Genomic DNA, 16,070 nt, shown 5'->3' with positions numbered 1-16,070 from the left:
TTCCAACCCTGTACTATGTGCAGGGTCACCAACCAGCAGCCCAGGCTGCCCAGAGCCACATCCAGCCTGGCCTTGAATGCCTGCAGGGATGGGGCATCCACAGCCTCCTTGGGCAACCTGTGAACAGTGCGTCACCACCCTCTGGGGGAAAAACTTCCTCCTAAGATCCAACCTAAACCTCCCCTGTCTCAGTTTAACACCATTCCCCCTTGTCCTATCACTGCCCACCCTCATAAACAGCTGTTCCCCCTCCTGCTTATCAGTGGGTGATTGCTCACAACCTGCTCTGCATCCAGTCACATCAGGAGGACACCACCACCATAGCTGTGCTTACGGAGCACCTTCATCTCAATGCATTCAAATGAGTCCAGAACACCAGGAAAAAGTTTCATTGGTCCCCTACAGGGCAATGCCACCTGCAGTCCAACCTGCCCTGAAGGCACAGGCAGGGAAGCTGCCCCAGGAATACAGCAGCTCTCCGGCAGCCCAGCCAACAGACTGCAGCATTCAGACGTTTCTCCTTTTAACTTCCACGCTTCCTTAAGCGCAATAAAAACGAGGGGGAAGAAGAAAGCTGCCGTGTAGCTGCTGCCCTGGCTTTGCCATCTGATCAAAGCCATCACGGGACGCTGCCTCACGGCACGAAAGGCCCGAGGCATTAAATCAATTCCCCAGGCAACCTCCGAGCAGAGTCGGCGTGGTTCCATGGAGGAGCCGCGTCCCCCCAACCGCCGGCTGGTCCCAGCGCTGCGGGGCGGGTGGGTAAAGCCGGGAGGCACCTGCAGCTTGGCTGCAACCAACCCGTCCCATCGTTCTCATCACTCGCATCTTTTTGCCCGTGGATGCAGATGCGCTTTCCCCGAAACAACCCCCCTTCTGAAATAACAGAAAAGAAACGCATCAACCTAAAAACAAAAGGTTCTCGTGGGCGCGTTCCGGGCTCGCGGTGCCTACGGAGCCCTTCGCAGCCCCCGCAGCCCCCGGCCCGGCTCTGCCCGCTGAGATTAGCGCTGTTCCTCCACTCGCAGCCCCGCAGCTCGCGGCCACGCGCCCAGCGCCGAGTAAAAGCCCCTCACGACCGCTCCTTAAACAAAGGAACCGAGACCGCTCCGTCGGCCTCGGCCGTCTCCGTCCGTCCGGAGTTCAACAACTCTTCACTCCGACACTTCGCTCCGTCGGAACCGAAGCGCCGGGGATGACGCGGCTGCGAACGACCCGAGCGCGGCCCCGGGACGGCGGCGATCCCCCGGGATCTCATTCCCAGCGGGACGCGCTGCGCTCAGCCCGGGACACGAGCCGGAGCTCCCGGTGCAGCCGCCCCGTCCCGGCCGTAACTCGCCCGGCGCGGCTCCCGCGGGACCGATGGCGGCGCAGCGCCCCCCGCCGTGCTGCCGCCCCCCGCCGTGCTGCCGCCCCCCGCCGTGCTGCCGCCCCCCGCCGTGCTGCCGCCCCCCGCCGTGCTGCCGCCCCCCGCCGTGCTGCCGACCCCCACCTCCCGGCCGCCCAAAGTTCCGGCACAAACCCGCACCTCTCCTCCTGCAGCTCTCGGAGCTCCGGCCGCCGCGCGGCTCCTCGCGGGCTCCCCCCGTTCCGCCGCCCGCCCCCCGGTTGCTCAGCCCCGCACGCCCCGCAGCTCGCCGTCTCCGACCCGCTCGCTCCCCGGTTCAAACGCACGGCGCCGCCGCCCGGCCCGGCCCGCCCTCCGGCGCGGAGCTCAGGGCAAACCCGGAGCCGCCCCGGCCCGGAGCGGAGCGCCCTCCGGCCCCGCAGCGCAGCGCCGCCCGACGATCCAGCCCCGATGTTGCGGCGGCCCCGAGCCCGCTCCCATTCAACCTGCTCCATTGTGTGCCCGCGGGGCCCCTGCTGCGGCCGCTCCTCGCGGAGCCCCCGGCCCTCCCCCTCACCGGGAGCAGCGGGCAGAGCCAACGAGCCCGACCGCCTGCGGGCGGCACCTGCTGCGGGGAGCGCCGCCCTCGGCTCCCGCATCTTCGCAGCTGGGATCGTTCGTGCGGCTCCTCACACGCGAACCGCAGCACCCTGCACAGCCACGGCGCTTTCCTTTCCTCGGCGCTTGTGCTTATTCTTTTATCTTGCGGGGGAGGAGATGCTTCGGTTTTGTTCTCACGGCTCAGCCCGGGCTGATAAGGGAAAGAGCACCAACAGCACCTGGTGGGATCGACGTTGTCACCGCGGCCGCTGTTACCGCACGCGGCCAGCACCATTAAGGACAGGTCCGAACTCAAAGACAGAGCCCTGCCCCTGCACAGCCCTTTGTCTCGGCCTGAAGGAGGCTCGTGGCGATGAATTCTGCTATAGCTCACTGTCCGGTGTCTCACTCCTTTAGGAAATACACAGAAAAACGCATGAAGTTCTTCACTCACATCATTAAGAGTGAGGGAGATGGCACACAAAGCGCAGCTGTCCGGTACATAAAAAGCCACAACAAACGTAAGGAATGCAACCTTTATTTGGGGAATATTTACAGCCCCACACCTGGTGTACACGTCACACTGCTTTGAAAAACAGAACAAGTTCTTGGCGAGCTCTGGTCCCTTTTTCCCATTCCAAAAGGTTTCTGTCCACCCGATTTAGGTACCTCCAGAACCATCAGGAAACAAACCATCCTGCTGCTCACAGCTGTGGGGTCCCCAGCAGGGGGAACCAGACATGTGACTTAGGATGCTGAGGAACAGTTTAGCTTAACACCACTTCCATTCCTGTCCCGCCCAATATAACCACGCTTCTGTCCCATACTGATTAAATGAGACAACACTTTGTAGCTCCAGACAAGGAACCCCCAAGTTCAGGGGTTGTTTGCATCAGTTTACACTGTACACGAAGCAGGTAACACACATCACTGCCCTGCTTCTATCCGGCCTCCCACCCCATCCTTAAACTTTGCTTCTCAACCAGCTCACAAAACGCTTCAGTGTCTGCATGAAGTTACTGCTGCTCATACGAGCTCTAAGCCTTTCAGAGAAGCTTTCTTCTTTCCATATGCCCTTGTTTTTCCTCAAGGCTTTCAGCTCTGCTCGGAGAAGTCTTTTGTGCAGCTCCCAGAACAGGTGAGAATCGTGCTGCAGTCCTTCTATGCTCGCTGCTCTTCCAAGCCCTTCTCTCAGGACCTCCTCATTTAAGCACACGCTGGAAAATCGGCCCTACAGAACAGCACGGGGAATGTCATGTTCCCTTACCCCTCACAGCAGTGCATGCATGCACAGGTGCGTGTTGCCATGGAGGTACAGACTCGACTCCTCATTGAATCTATGCTCACACGGAAAGAAACTTTTAACGCTTTTTAACATGTTTAACTGAGTTGAGCAAAACTCAGCTGACCTTTAAAACAGTACTTGTGCAAGAGGGCTATGAGAAGGCACTGAGTGGGTTGAACATTAAGCCCACCTGAGCCGCATGCTGCAGCCAGACTGGTCCACAGATACCTTCATCTCAGAGTCTGATTGACAAATACAGCACTTCAGATTTGTGTGAATATTAATCCAAGCTGGATGTGACTCTGGGCAGCCTGGTCTGCTGGTTGAGGCAGGGAGGTTGAAACTGGATGATCATTGTGGTCCTTTCCAACCCAGACCATTCTGTAACTCTATGAAATGGCAGTAATAACGTTCTCATGTTCTGAGATAACTGTATGATCACAGTCAGACCCCACAGTGCAGATTTAAGTCATTCTTACCACCACACTTACCTTATTTACTATGACAAGGCACTCGAGTGCCAAGTGCTCCCTCCCGAGGAGCTGGAACCAGATCACTTGGGAGGGTTTCAGCTCCCTCTGGATCCACTCTGTGCCCTCGGGGGTCAGCTCCACGCCGGCCAGTCTCACCAGCAACAGACCCTCGGACTGCCCTGGGTGCAGACACAGCGCTCCTTTACCAAATGCAGCAGGCAAGTCAGCTGTTATGCTTTGCACACAGCCTCAGCTGTTGCTTATGAGTCTATTCCCACAGACTTTATAAAAAATAAATAAGGGTTTTTCCTCCCTGGAATGAAAGGAGCCATGCAAACAAATGAACTGCCTGGATACTTTGAGTTTTGCTGCTGGAAATACATTGCAATGATGCTCCTGCTATTAAAGCACCAGCAAGCTCTTCCTCCAGAGTTCTCCTCACTCCTTCCCATTCCTCAGTTTCCCACCTGTACAGTATGGGAAGACCAAAGGGCAAAGCCAGACTGTGACTTCATGTGTGTGTCAGCACCGCCCTCCATACAGGCACAGCGCCTCATGCTCCATTAATTCCTGACCACCAGCTTCCAAGCCCAGGATTTAAGAACTCCTGACCTCCTTCTGTGTGCACTCCATTTCTCTCTACATACTTTTACTTACATTTTCTCTGTATCGAGGTGATGAAAGGAACGCTAATGGGAATGTGCTCAACTTCCAGACCCTTCTCAGTGACACGATGCACTTTTCCACGCAGTTTCACGTTCTTTTGTATGAAGCCCGCAGGAACATCCAAAGCATTCGTGAACTTTGTGGTCTGTTGACAGGAAGAAGAGCAAGTGTTAAAAAAGAAATAGACATAAAGCAGCTTCAGTCAAATCCAACTTCTACAAACAGTCCAACCTGTGCAATTATTTGGCCATTATTTGTGCTGTTAGGCAGCAATGAGCTGCAGGCACAGCATCTCTCACACTCAGGAACACTCCCCATGTGTGCAGCACAAGGTATGGGCATGAAGGCTGAGAGAGAAACAAATGGATGCGTTCGAGCGATACGTGCTGAGGTCAACTTGATTCACTGTGAAATGAGGGTTAAGGAATGGTCCAGATGGTGCCAGAGCGGGGGAAAGGAAGCCAAGAAGGGTTTGAAGACACCAGCAAAGAACAGACACAGCAACAACAAAAGGAGAGTGGAGGATAGAAAGAACAACACGGCCTTTGATAAGGGAGTAAACAGGAGAGGGACAAAAGCAGCTGTGCACCTTTGAAAAGATCACAAGATGACCGAATTTGATACTAGATTCTGTTCATAAGAGGATTCAAAGGAGAGTTATATGATCACGCAGGGAAACAAAGCTTAACAGCTGCAGTGCAGGAACAAAGCCACTGCTCTGTGAGGGGACAGAGGGGAAAGATGCACTGGGATGGCACGGAGCTCAGAATTAAGAATCTTAATTAGCTTGCAGAGCTCTCACTGCAGGAAACCCTTTGCAGAGGCCTGGCACACATTGCCAGCACACCGATGGGAAGAACTGGGAACAGGTTGCCCAAGGAGGCTGTGGATGCCCCATCCCTGCAGGCATTCAAGGCCAGGCTGGATGTGGCTCTGGGCAGCCTGGGCTGCTGGTTGATGGCCCTGCACACAGCAGGGGGTTGGAGCTGGATGAGCACTGCGGGCCTTTGCAGCCCAGGCCATTCTGTGATCCTGACCTGCACTGGAAGAGCACAAAAGCTGCCAACCCGCAAAGTGCAGCTCCATGGGGCAGGGGGGCTGAGCAGTGCACAGGGATTCATTGCCTTGTGCCACGGCGCAGGACGGGTCCCGACGCACCGGAGCCGGGGAGGGACGGGAGCAGGGCCCCGAGAGCCGCATTATCGCCGTGCGGTGCCGGCAGGGGGCGGCCATCCAGCAGCAGCGCCGTGCGGTGCCGGTGAGCTGCGGGGCGGCCCCGGGGGGTCCCGGCGCTGCGCAGCCCCGCCCGCCGCACTCACCATGCGGACGCTCCTGGCCAGCACCAGCAGCCCGGCCACCGCCACGCCGGCACTGAGACTCTGCGGGGAGAGGAGACAGAGACGGCGTTCAGACACCGCGGGCCGAACCGACACCGACGCCAGCACCGACCCCGGCCCCGCCGCCCCGTTACCCGCACGAGGCCGAGGTGCGCGTCCGCCCACTCGGAGAGGCGGGCCAGGCCTTCCGCCGCCCCGCCGCGCCGCTCCGCCATGGCCGCCGCTCCGCCCCGCAGCGATGCCCGCCCCGCAGCGCCGCCCCGACGAGCGTCGTTCCCGGCCCGTACCCAACGCCCTGAGCTCACCGGACAGAGCGCAGCCCTCCGGCACCGCACGGCACCATCAGCTGCCGGCAGCCTGAGCGAACAGCGCTGACCCGGTAGGAACCGAACGACCGCTGTCACACTTCACATCCATCACCACATTGGAGATGTTCTGCGTGGATTTCAGCTGTGTATCAGTTGAGCAGTTCCCGATGTATTTTATGACCAGCAGGTTACAGTAGCACCTCCAGAAACAGCATCAAAGCTGCAGCGTAAAAGTTAACTGAAACATGGATGGATTCCATTTCCTCTTCTGGCACCTTCATTACATCACGTATGAACTCAGTGCACACCCCTGTGCCCCTCCAGTCTCCAGTTGCTACCAGCTTTGTTTTTTCTGGAGCATACAGGAACAAAACGGTGCACAGCCTGTGCCCCAGCAGGAGCTCAGAGCACAAAGCTCATGGTGCAACACTTCCAGTGCTGACAAGGCGAGAAACAGAGCACGGCAAAGCAGATCACGTACCTTTCAGAGGTATGTTTAATTGTTTTAAACGATGTACCATATACATCCATCACCTCACAAGTGCCCTGTCTCCAGCAGTACAGTAAACTTGCTGTACATCACTAAGGCACTCAAGAGAGAAGTCATTCTTCATTAACGCACCAAAAAATCTCCGCTATAAAGGATCAGCACGATTTCTCAGCAGCCAGAGCACACCACGTCCCCTGCCTGCCCTAACCACGAGCAGGATGGATGCCAGCTGGCCAGGAATTTGGCAAGTCCATCATCACCAAGTCAATTCCAAAGGCACCATCCTCTTTTCCTACCCCTACCTGGGATGAGAGACATTTTTTGCTCCCCAACTTATCTTCAAATTTCAGCACCAAAGGGACCAGCACTGTCAGTTAAGCCCATCCAAATGACTGCCTCCAGAGGGGCTGCGAGCCCTCTCCTTTCGAAGCCTGTCTTCTATGTGCTAAGCCCTACGCTGGGCAGTTTGCACCTCCAGGACTGAAGGCTCAGAGTGTTGTGCGTTACCCAGGTCCTGCTTCCCTTTCATCAAGAAATCAAAATGCTTTGAAACAGAGGAAATAAATTAAACAAATGTAACTTTGTTTATAAAAATATTTTCTTATAAATCTTTAAAGCTTATAAAAGCCAGAAAATACATTTAAAAGAATCTCTGAAACATTAATTCATCCTCTGAGGTGCGGTTACAGTTCAGAAGGTGAAAAGAAACAAAGCCCAAAGACACGTTACGTTTCTCTTCCCACAATGAACTCTGTAGTACGATGTGCTTAAGCTCCCAGCCAAACACCTCTCGCATCCTTCCCCTGCTCCACTGCCTGCACCACATCGTTTGTTTGCAAAGTAAGGATTGGAACTCAGCTAACAAAGCTGCTGTTCAGATAAACGTGGCACAATTCGCTTCCCTGTAGTTACCACATGGAAAACTCAGAGGCTGATTCTATTGGAAGCCACGACTCTGAAGCTAGAGCATGGGGATAGCTGTGTAGTACGTGGGTGCCATTTTCTCATCGTTACACTCTGAACCTGAATTTTCATATTGGGAAGGTAAGTGGTATCACATACACACATACCACTGCTTCAGCCACGCATTTTTTCAGCAACTTGGCGTGTAAAAATAACTGTATTCCTGTTTATTGATTATGGGATACGTCTCTGTAATAAAACTAAAACCACCTCTGAGTCCATCCAGTATTTCAACAGCATCAGTTGGTCCTCTTGCACTTCCATGCAGACTGTCCTTCATCCTGCAGCTTTTTGAACTTTGGCCCCAGCAGGAACCACCAACCGAACCCCAGAACGACACAGACGACAGATTCCACGTAGTAACCGTCCAGGGTGGTGACACAGGAACCGCCAGCTTTTGTGCAGAGCTGAAAGGCAGAAGGAAAAGGTGAGGTGTGAAGTATTGCCTGGCTTGCAAGCAGCACGCACTGGATAGTTACAGTTCAGTTGTTCTTTCACGATTCTAACCAAATAAATCTTCCTCTTTTTCTTACAGAAATAAGGGGAGAGGCTTTTGAGCTTGCAGTTAGTGTGAGAAGCAATGAAGCTTTGTTATAAAACATTTGAGAAATGGAGATTATTAGCCAAAGGAGTAAACTCTAATAAAGAGGTGCAATGATTCTTAATTTCATGGGGCTGAAAAAGAGAATTCCTATCAAACTGCTTCTTTAGAAATTACAACCCTGCACCTCACACAGGGAACCCACAAACACACGGCACAAAGCGAGCAGCCTGCAGTGTATGACTGAAGAAAACAGGCCTGGGATGCTTCTTAATTGAACTGAAAGTTAAAAACTCATTGAGGGGATAAGTGCTTGGTACATGGCAGTTCCTGCTATTATTCATCTTTCATTACTGCTATGATCCCAAGATAAAGCAATCCTCTGAACAGAGGTTCTGCCAGCATGTGTGATTCTGAGCTGTGTCAGAATCAGATTAGGAGGAAGAAGGGAGTGGTAGTGAGGGAACACTGCCAGCCAGAAGGATGCAGAAAAGCACTGGAGGAATGAGCTGAAAGAGCAGGGCCTTGAGTGCTACAGATGCCAGGATGCAGGGCACCTAGTCAGAGGCAAGCTGGGATGCACGCTGAAAAGGCACAGTAAGCAGAAGCAGCTTCTCCACTGCAACTAGTCAGAACTGCAGCTCCACATGTAGAAATCAAACATAACTCATTTGAACACTCTGCGTGCTTAGAGGACCTCCACATCCCTGAGTCCTGTACACAAAGAAAGGCATTCAAGACTAAAATCTCAATTACAAGTAAGGAACAAAACACCACACAACACAACCCCCCACACACTTCCACTCCTCCAGACAGTTGCATTAAAATTTTTCATTTGCTCACAAGGAGGCGAATTTGAAACCCAGCATCCCAGGCAGCTGTGAGTGCTGTTGTTTGATCCGTGCACAGCAGCACAATATGTTCTCTGTTCTCTTCCACAGGGCTCCCCAGAACTGGGAAGGCAGCCAGCCACACTGCTCAGCTTTATGTGGAAAGCAGAGATCAAAGACAGCAAAGTAACATCACGGTAGAAGGTACCAAGGTATATGGAGCAAGGAAGGCTCTAGACAGACTGAACTAAAACCTGCCACAAAGCTGCAGTGACTTGAGGCCCACCAAGCACAGAGCACATACTTACGCAGCTGCAGGCTGAGAAAAGTTTACTCAGCAACAACAGCCTCCACACACTGCAGAGGATGCAGCACTGATCTAGTGCTTCCACCATCAGCTTTTCTATCCAGTTAAGACAGAAAGGGACAATTACTCTGCAAGCGGAAATCTTTGGTGAAGGTGTTAACTGTGAACAATGCACAGATAAAAACAGACTGAATTTTACCAGACATGAAAAATCAGTTCAGTTAGTGAGAATTTTTAAGAGTGAGCAATGCACTGTACAGGTTTCCCAAGGGGAACAAAAAATACTAAGAGAAGCAATCTTACCAAGAAATAATTGAATAGAGACCTTCACAGCCTCCAAACTTACTTCTGCCTCAAGTGCATTCCCACAGGCCTGGTCCTGGGCTCCTATACACTCTTTAACCGTGAGTGGATCAACAAGCCAGAGTGCAACAGTGGATGGCCAGTTCCCTCCCAGATTGGACACAGTATTGAGGAGCGTCATGTAGGTTCCTCCAATCAGTGGATCACTGACTTTGGCATTAAAAGCCATTATTGCAACATACATGCTGTACAGAGAGATCTGCAGGAGGGATAAAAACCCACAGGGCAGTAAGGTGTTCCCAGTTCAGACAATGACAATAAAAGCCCTAACATAAACATTGTTTCAAGTGATTACTTGACTTTAGCAACACTGATTCAAAAATAAACTCAACAGGTTAAAGTAGCACAACAGAAATCACTCTTTCAATTTCTCTACTAATAGCAAGTTGCTTGTGATGCTCGCATCAAGTCACAGAAATGGATCCAGTCATACAGCACAACAGATCACTCCCTATGAACAAAAGTTGTTCATGGCACTTCTAGTCCTCTAGATATGGAGTACCCCCCTGTCCTCCTCTGCTTCCCACCTTACCTGGTGTAAAGCATAGCTCAGCAGTACTACAACATAGTAGTAGATAGGAAATCCTCCTTCATGTCTTACTCTAGGAGTCCACCACACCAGAAAAGCAAATTCCAACCCAAGAAGTAATCTGCAGGAATAAGATAGATAACGTGTACGTCAGGTGATTCTGCCCACATTTCTGTACCTTGGTACAAAACAACTATCAAACACTTGTGCATATAAAATATATTAAAATAGAAACAGTTGACATCTAGTTAGAACTATCTTGTATATAATTACCTATTTGATATTTAACAAGCACTGAAATCATAAACACTTTAAACCTCAACAATTCTCTCTCCCCTATCACTGTGACACTGCCAGACCTCCTATACTAACTTCTCTCTCATCCCTCACACAGAAATTTGTAGGAAGCAACACCCAATATACAACCTATTTTATTTTATTTTTTTTTATTTTTATTTTATTTTATTTTTATTTTAATGAAAGCATACGTAATTACATTGGAGCATAACCAAGTAATTAATGTCACAGATCAAGCATCCATCTACTAAATAAAAGCACTGAGTACCTTGCTGGATTCCTTGGCTTGCTCCAGAACTGGAATTCCTACAGAATTCCATGAGCAAACTCCCACTTAAGATACTCGATACAAATGACAGCTCCTCAGTCTATACCCACTTAATTCACCTTCTATTCTCAGAGATCTCAGTGAAGCACACATCTAGCAGATGTTCCCAATGACTCACCAACGCAATGAGCCTCTCTTACATCACCACTAAATTACACCAAGTCCTAAATTTAGTCAGAACAGTCCATGAACAGGGCACTGTTGACACTGAATAAGAGCAGGAAAGCACTGCTCCAATGCTATTGTATTCACGTCGTGAGGACGCAGCACACTGCGCTCCCTCACATGTCAGCACATGCATCACCTTCAAGGCACAAGACAGAGCTCAACTTACTATGAAGTCAGAGTTACAAAGCAACTGAACACTTGATCTGAATACACAAATCACCACTGTTCAATAAATCAGGTTTTGTTTGTACGTTTTTACCTAAAAGGCATAGCTTTGTAAAACGTGTTCAGCGGCTGCGGGCCTGCTGTGTATTTGCTGATAATCAGAGGCAGTATTATCTGTAAAGGAACCATTGGAACCGCCAGCAGAGCCAGATGCTCCTTAGGTACTCCCTCTTCCACCAACTTGAGTCCTGTTACTGCATCTGCTGCTGAAAATCCAACCTGCAACATAAGTTAGACAAAATAAACTAGGGAAAACGGACATTGTGTGACTAGAAACGAAGTTCACCTGGTATCAAATACACACAGAAATGTAACAGAGTACAAATTGGAAATGAAAGTCAATTGATTTCCAAATTGGTTCTGAAACACATTCTACACTTGCACTCTATTCTTGTCATCAATGCCAAAACTCTACCAGGAACGTTAAGCACAGCAACAGTGATCATGCCCGTACCTTAAAGGCCTGCTGGTATCCAGAACTGCCAAGAGGATGCCATGGAAACCTAGTTTGTACTGAGCTGCGGATTCCAGGAATACGATTTAGGTTAAAATAAACATTTTCTGTCCTTTTAACTGCAGACCACACAAAGAGCCTAACTGTAACGAAGCACATTTAAAAATAAACTACTGCAACAAAAGACTGCAATCAAACTTCTCTTCAGTGCTTGGTAAACACTTAAATGTTCAAACAAATGTTTTGTGTTGTGCAAGCAGTTGTGTTTCCAAACTCTGTGAGAATTTGGAACCGATGACAACCATGAGCGAAGCTGAGATACAAGTTACATCACGGGGACTGAGGAACATCTTATAATGCTGGCATCTAACGTTCTTAAACGTATTTCCTTACCTTTGCTGTGAGAATCAAGAGACAGAACGTAAGAACTGCTGGCATCTTGATTATTGAGAAGAGCAGCTTGTATGTATCAGTGATGCCTTTTGTTTCTTCTTTTGTTGGCGTTAATTCTTTGTTTTCCTTTTTGAAAAGGGCCACGAGTGTAGTGGTAATTAAAAAGACAGCTCCCCAGAAAAACAGGAAATCTAAAGCAAAGAAAAGAGACATTTCTCCCAGCAACTGCTAGAAACACCTGATTAACAATTTACTAAGTAGGAGAAGCATGGCTGTTCTGCAACAATATAAAGGACAACTAGTAATAAATAATTGAATAGAGGCATTACTCACTGACCCATGTAAAAACAAGCAACAAACCAAAGCACAAGCACACAGCTACAGACAGCAGCAGGCACAGCTCTTCTCTGCTCAATCCAGAACCACATCTGCTTGAGATTCTGACAGGGCAGCAATCGGGGCCACTTTGCTCAAGTTCTGTGTATTAGCACAGTGAGCACGATGGAAAAGAGAACAGAAAAGGGAAGATTTTGAGGAGCTGCACATAAAACCACCAGAAGTGAACAAAGGAGGAAAATAAAGCCACATTTAATAGTTACATGACAGGATGAGAAAAACCAGTGTTGTTCCACCACTCTCCAGTTAATTCATCGTGCAGTCACGCAACCATTTTCACCCCAGTTCTACTCCATATAATATCTACTATCCAAACACTCCGTTTAGTATCTACCAACTAAAGGAAACAGATCTACAGCCAAACAAGCATAATGATGTTCTGACCAAAGCTCCTATGCAATCACCATGTCACCCAAAGAGATGTTTTAAGAGGATACGGCATTTGCTGTCTTTTAAGCACTCTGTATTAAGCAGATATGATATCTGTTAAACAGTGGGTTTGCAGGCAGCAGTAATAAGGCACAACATCATTTTATGACAAGCACTTTGAGTTGGTGAAAAGATGATATAAGATAGTCCCAGCGTCCACCTCTGTGAAAGAGGCAAGAAAGAACTCAATCACGTGCAGGAGGGTGTAACAAAAGCGACCTTTCATCTTTCTGATCAGAAGCCACTGCAGAAGCCTCAAGTTAACTGAAAGTGAGAGCTGGTGAAAGGGCAAAGACAGGACCAAGGTTTCATCAATCATTAGCTGCTCATTGTTGGCAGGAAGAAGCAGCACAAGTGAGGAAGCAGGCATGGAAAGGCTGCTCCAGATGTACCCCAGCATTTATGGTTTAAAACAAAAAGTGGCATTTCAAACTAACACCTGCTGCTTCCACATCACTTATATGTCCCTCTTCAAAAGTATCTTCAAAGAGATACCTCATAGCCAGCACTGCTCCTTCCTCTATTGTTGTTGGGGTTGGTTTGTTGTTGTTTTAAATACCCTAACAGTATCTTCTGACTAAACATCAGTGCTTGGAGCCACGCTGCTCACAGCTGCTGCATGCACGGGACACCCAGGAGCAGCGCTCTGACAACAGAAATAAGTGTTATCACTGCAGCACGAGGAAATAGCTTTGAGCATCAACACGTGAATATTCCTGATCACATCAGCCCTGCCAGGTGCTACACAGCAATAGCTGGATTAGCTACAAGGCCACATACAGAAGTCTTAACAAAAAACACACCCATATTACCCATATTTTTTAATTGTAGATGTATTTTAGCATTTCTGGTGCCACCAGTGCCACCCGTCCCCATCCCTGCTTTGTCTCTGCCTCCACACTATCACTAGGAAAACAATCCACTGTGCCAGTGTAAAACCAAACTTCAAAACTCAACCAGGGATAGAGCAGGCTATAAAAATATCAGCGAGGTGTGGAAAAGGGCTGTCATTTCATCACAGCAGCTTTAGTAATGACATAATGACATCTCCCAGCAGAAAGCACGCCCTGCAGTCAGTAGCCAAGATAAAACTTGGCTGCCTTGGAGAGGCTCCTTCTTCCCGCAACTCCCCTCTTCTTTTATGCTACAGGAAGCTTTCATATGACTGTATCTAACTGCTCAGGAATCAACAAACCTACCCAGTGAGCTTTCAAAGGAAAAATAAAATAATCAAGTCATTTGAACAGCAAAGCGCCAAAGTCCTGAGGTACTGGCTTGTCCTTTCCATACGACAGGCACTCAGTGAACAGAAGCACTCAGGGAGCTGAACTGGCAGAAAAGCAGCCACCTTCCTGCACTGCGAAGTTCCCTACAGCTCTACTCCAGCTCTGAGACAGTCAGCACCAGGATCAGAGGCACACCTGGCCTAACACAGCTGCCTTGTGGTACTGCTGCTACAGTTACTACTCGACAAGCATAGACATGGTGAACCGAGAGGTACAGTCACATGGACAGGGAAAGGAATCTTCAAGTCAGTTTTGCTCCCCTAAAACGACATCTCCTGCAACTGCAATGTCAGAAATATTTACTTTACTTACTCCACCCAGATTAATACTCCAACACAGGTCAGACAGGTTCTATAGGTGCTTTGATTTTAGCACTTTCTTAAAGGCGGCATGTTTCTAAGAAAACTCTTATAAAAGCAGAACTAAACTCAAAAAGACAGCAACAACACACCTTGGAGAGCAAAGGTAAGCAAAGACAAAAGAAGCTCTAAGCACACGAGTGATTCCCAGGTTGCATCAGCAGTGAAAGACGTCAGTCCGCTGCTGCAGCGAGAGGGAAGAGACACGGCAGCACTGCTGAACTGCACAGCAAGGAGAAGCAAGGACAACCATCCAGCAGGGGCACTTTGAGGAGTACTCTGTGCTTGCTGATATACGGACAAGACACAGGAGAAGTAAACATCCCTAACATCACTAACAGTTAGATAAGGATGCATTATCAGATTCTGTTCAATTAATTAAAGGGAAAAAAAATCCCCCCAAATCAACTTAAAGGTGACCACCCTTTGCAGACTGGAAGTATAGTCAAGACTAAACCCCTCATCACCTCTACGTCTGCCAACAACACTATTTTCACCACTTGGGAAGAAGATACTTGCTTTATTCTCTCTGGCCTTTCATCCAGATGTTCCCAAAATGTCTCCTTAAAGAGACAAAGCTTTTGTTGTTTTATTTTAAGCAGTACTCTATTCCACAGTTGTTAAGCTAAGAGAAGTTAAAGCAACCAAGTTTCCAAAGCACTGAGCTCAGCCTGATCCCTGATTTGGCAGATCTCCCTCACTCAGCCCAGGGAAATCTGGGAGCTCAGACAGAATCACAGGACAGTTGGGTTAGAAGGGAACTTACAGCTCATTCCACTTCAACCTCTGCCACAGGCAGGGACACCTCCCAGCTCAGGGTGCCCATGGCCCCATCCAGCCCAGTTCTAAGCACCCCCAATTCTCCAGGCAGCAGTGCCAGGGCCTCATCACTCTCCATGTAAAGAACTTGCCCTTAACATCTGACCTAGATCTCCCCTCTTTCAGTTTAAAGTGACTCCCCCTTGTCCTATCACCATCTCTCATATAAAAAGTTGCTCTCTCCTGTTTATAAGCCCCCTTCAAGTGCTGGAAGGCCACACTGAGATCTCCCCAAAGCCTCCTCTTCTTCAGGCAGAAAATGCCCAGCTGCCTCTGCACTTCAGGCCACAATCTCTGCCAGTTTCCTGCACTTCACAGGACTGGCTCTGAACCACGCTGTACCCTGGGCTCAGGGAGGGAGCATCCCCTTCCTCGTAGTGGTGTGCACGCCGGTATCCAGGCAGTACCTGAGAGGGTGACGATGCCTCGGGGCTGGGGCTGGAAGCGCAGGTACTTGTTGCAGAAGGAGGCTGACTCCAGGGCCAGGAAGAGCACGTTGCCCAGGAAGTAGCCGGCCGTCTGTCCCACCGAGTTGCAGGTGGAGGCGTAGCCCACGTTCTCCCGGGACAACATGGTGAGGGCCCAGCCGTCCACGGCGATGTCCTGAGTGGCGGCCAGGAACTCGAAGAGGAAGAAAGTCACGGTCAGAGCCACCACGTCGGGGCCGCGGCCCTGCCCGTCGCCCAGCAGCGCGTCCACCTGCGTGGACAGGTAGATCATGAACAGTCCCAGCACGTACTGCGTGGGCACCAGCCACGACTTGCGGCGGCCGAAGCGCCGCATGTAAACGGCGTCCACCAGGGGGGCCCAGAGCAGCTTGAGGCTGAAGGGCCAGAAGACGAAGCTGAAGAAGGCCTGCTCGGTGTAGCTGGCGTTCTTGCTCTGCAGGATGAGCGG

The 16,070-nt window shown here is 50.1% G+C and overlaps 3 protein-coding genes across 6 annotated transcripts in view; all 3 read right to left on the bottom strand.

Annotated features, from left to right (window-relative positions):
* The window catches only part of PLCH1 (phospholipase C eta 1), a 60,292-nt gene extending 58,711 nt beyond the window's left edge, over positions 1-1,581 (bottom strand). For all 4 annotated transcript variants that reach the window (XM_015872225.1, XM_015872229.1, XM_015872226.1 and 1 more), the window contains exon 1: positions 1,529-1,581. The gene's annotated coding sequence lies outside the window, so the exon portion shown is untranslated. The remainder of the gene's footprint in view (positions 1-1,528) is intronic.
* Positions 1,582-2,449: 868 nt separating this feature from the next.
* Positions 2,450-5,947, bottom strand: C9H3orf33 (chromosome 9 C3orf33 homolog). The gene is made up of 5 exons (XM_015872180.2): positions 5,823-5,947; positions 5,671-5,730; positions 4,343-4,496; positions 3,704-3,864; positions 2,450-3,158 (listed from the first exon to the last, which is right to left on the bottom strand). Exons 1-5 carry the CDS (start codon positions 5,901-5,903, stop codon positions 2,892-2,894), a joined length of 723 nt encoding a protein of 240 aa, XP_015727666.1. The 5' UTR covers positions 5,904-5,947; the 3' UTR covers positions 2,450-2,891.
* Positions 5,948-7,688: 1,741 nt separating this feature from the next.
* Positions 7,689-15,956, bottom strand: SLC33A1 (solute carrier family 33 member 1). Its single transcript, XM_032446604.1, has 6 exons — positions 15,581-15,956; positions 11,885-11,889; positions 11,072-11,256; positions 10,023-10,140; positions 9,474-9,689; positions 7,689-7,856 (listed from the first exon to the last, which is right to left on the bottom strand). The coding sequence occupies exons 1-6, from the start codon at positions 15,954-15,956 to the stop codon at positions 7,689-7,691; spliced, it is 1,068 nt and encodes a 355-aa protein (XP_032302495.1).
* Positions 15,957-16,070: the final 114 nt, after the last annotated feature.

This window comes from Coturnix japonica, chromosome 9, assembly GCF_001577835.2.
Source record: "Coturnix japonica isolate 7356 chromosome 9, Coturnix japonica 2.1, whole genome shotgun sequence".
Classification (NCBI taxonomy): Eukaryota; Metazoa; Chordata; class Aves; order Galliformes; family Phasianidae; genus Coturnix; species Coturnix japonica.
The sequence above is the reverse complement of the archived record's forward strand: the minus strand, read 5'-3'. Positions and strand labels throughout refer to the sequence as shown.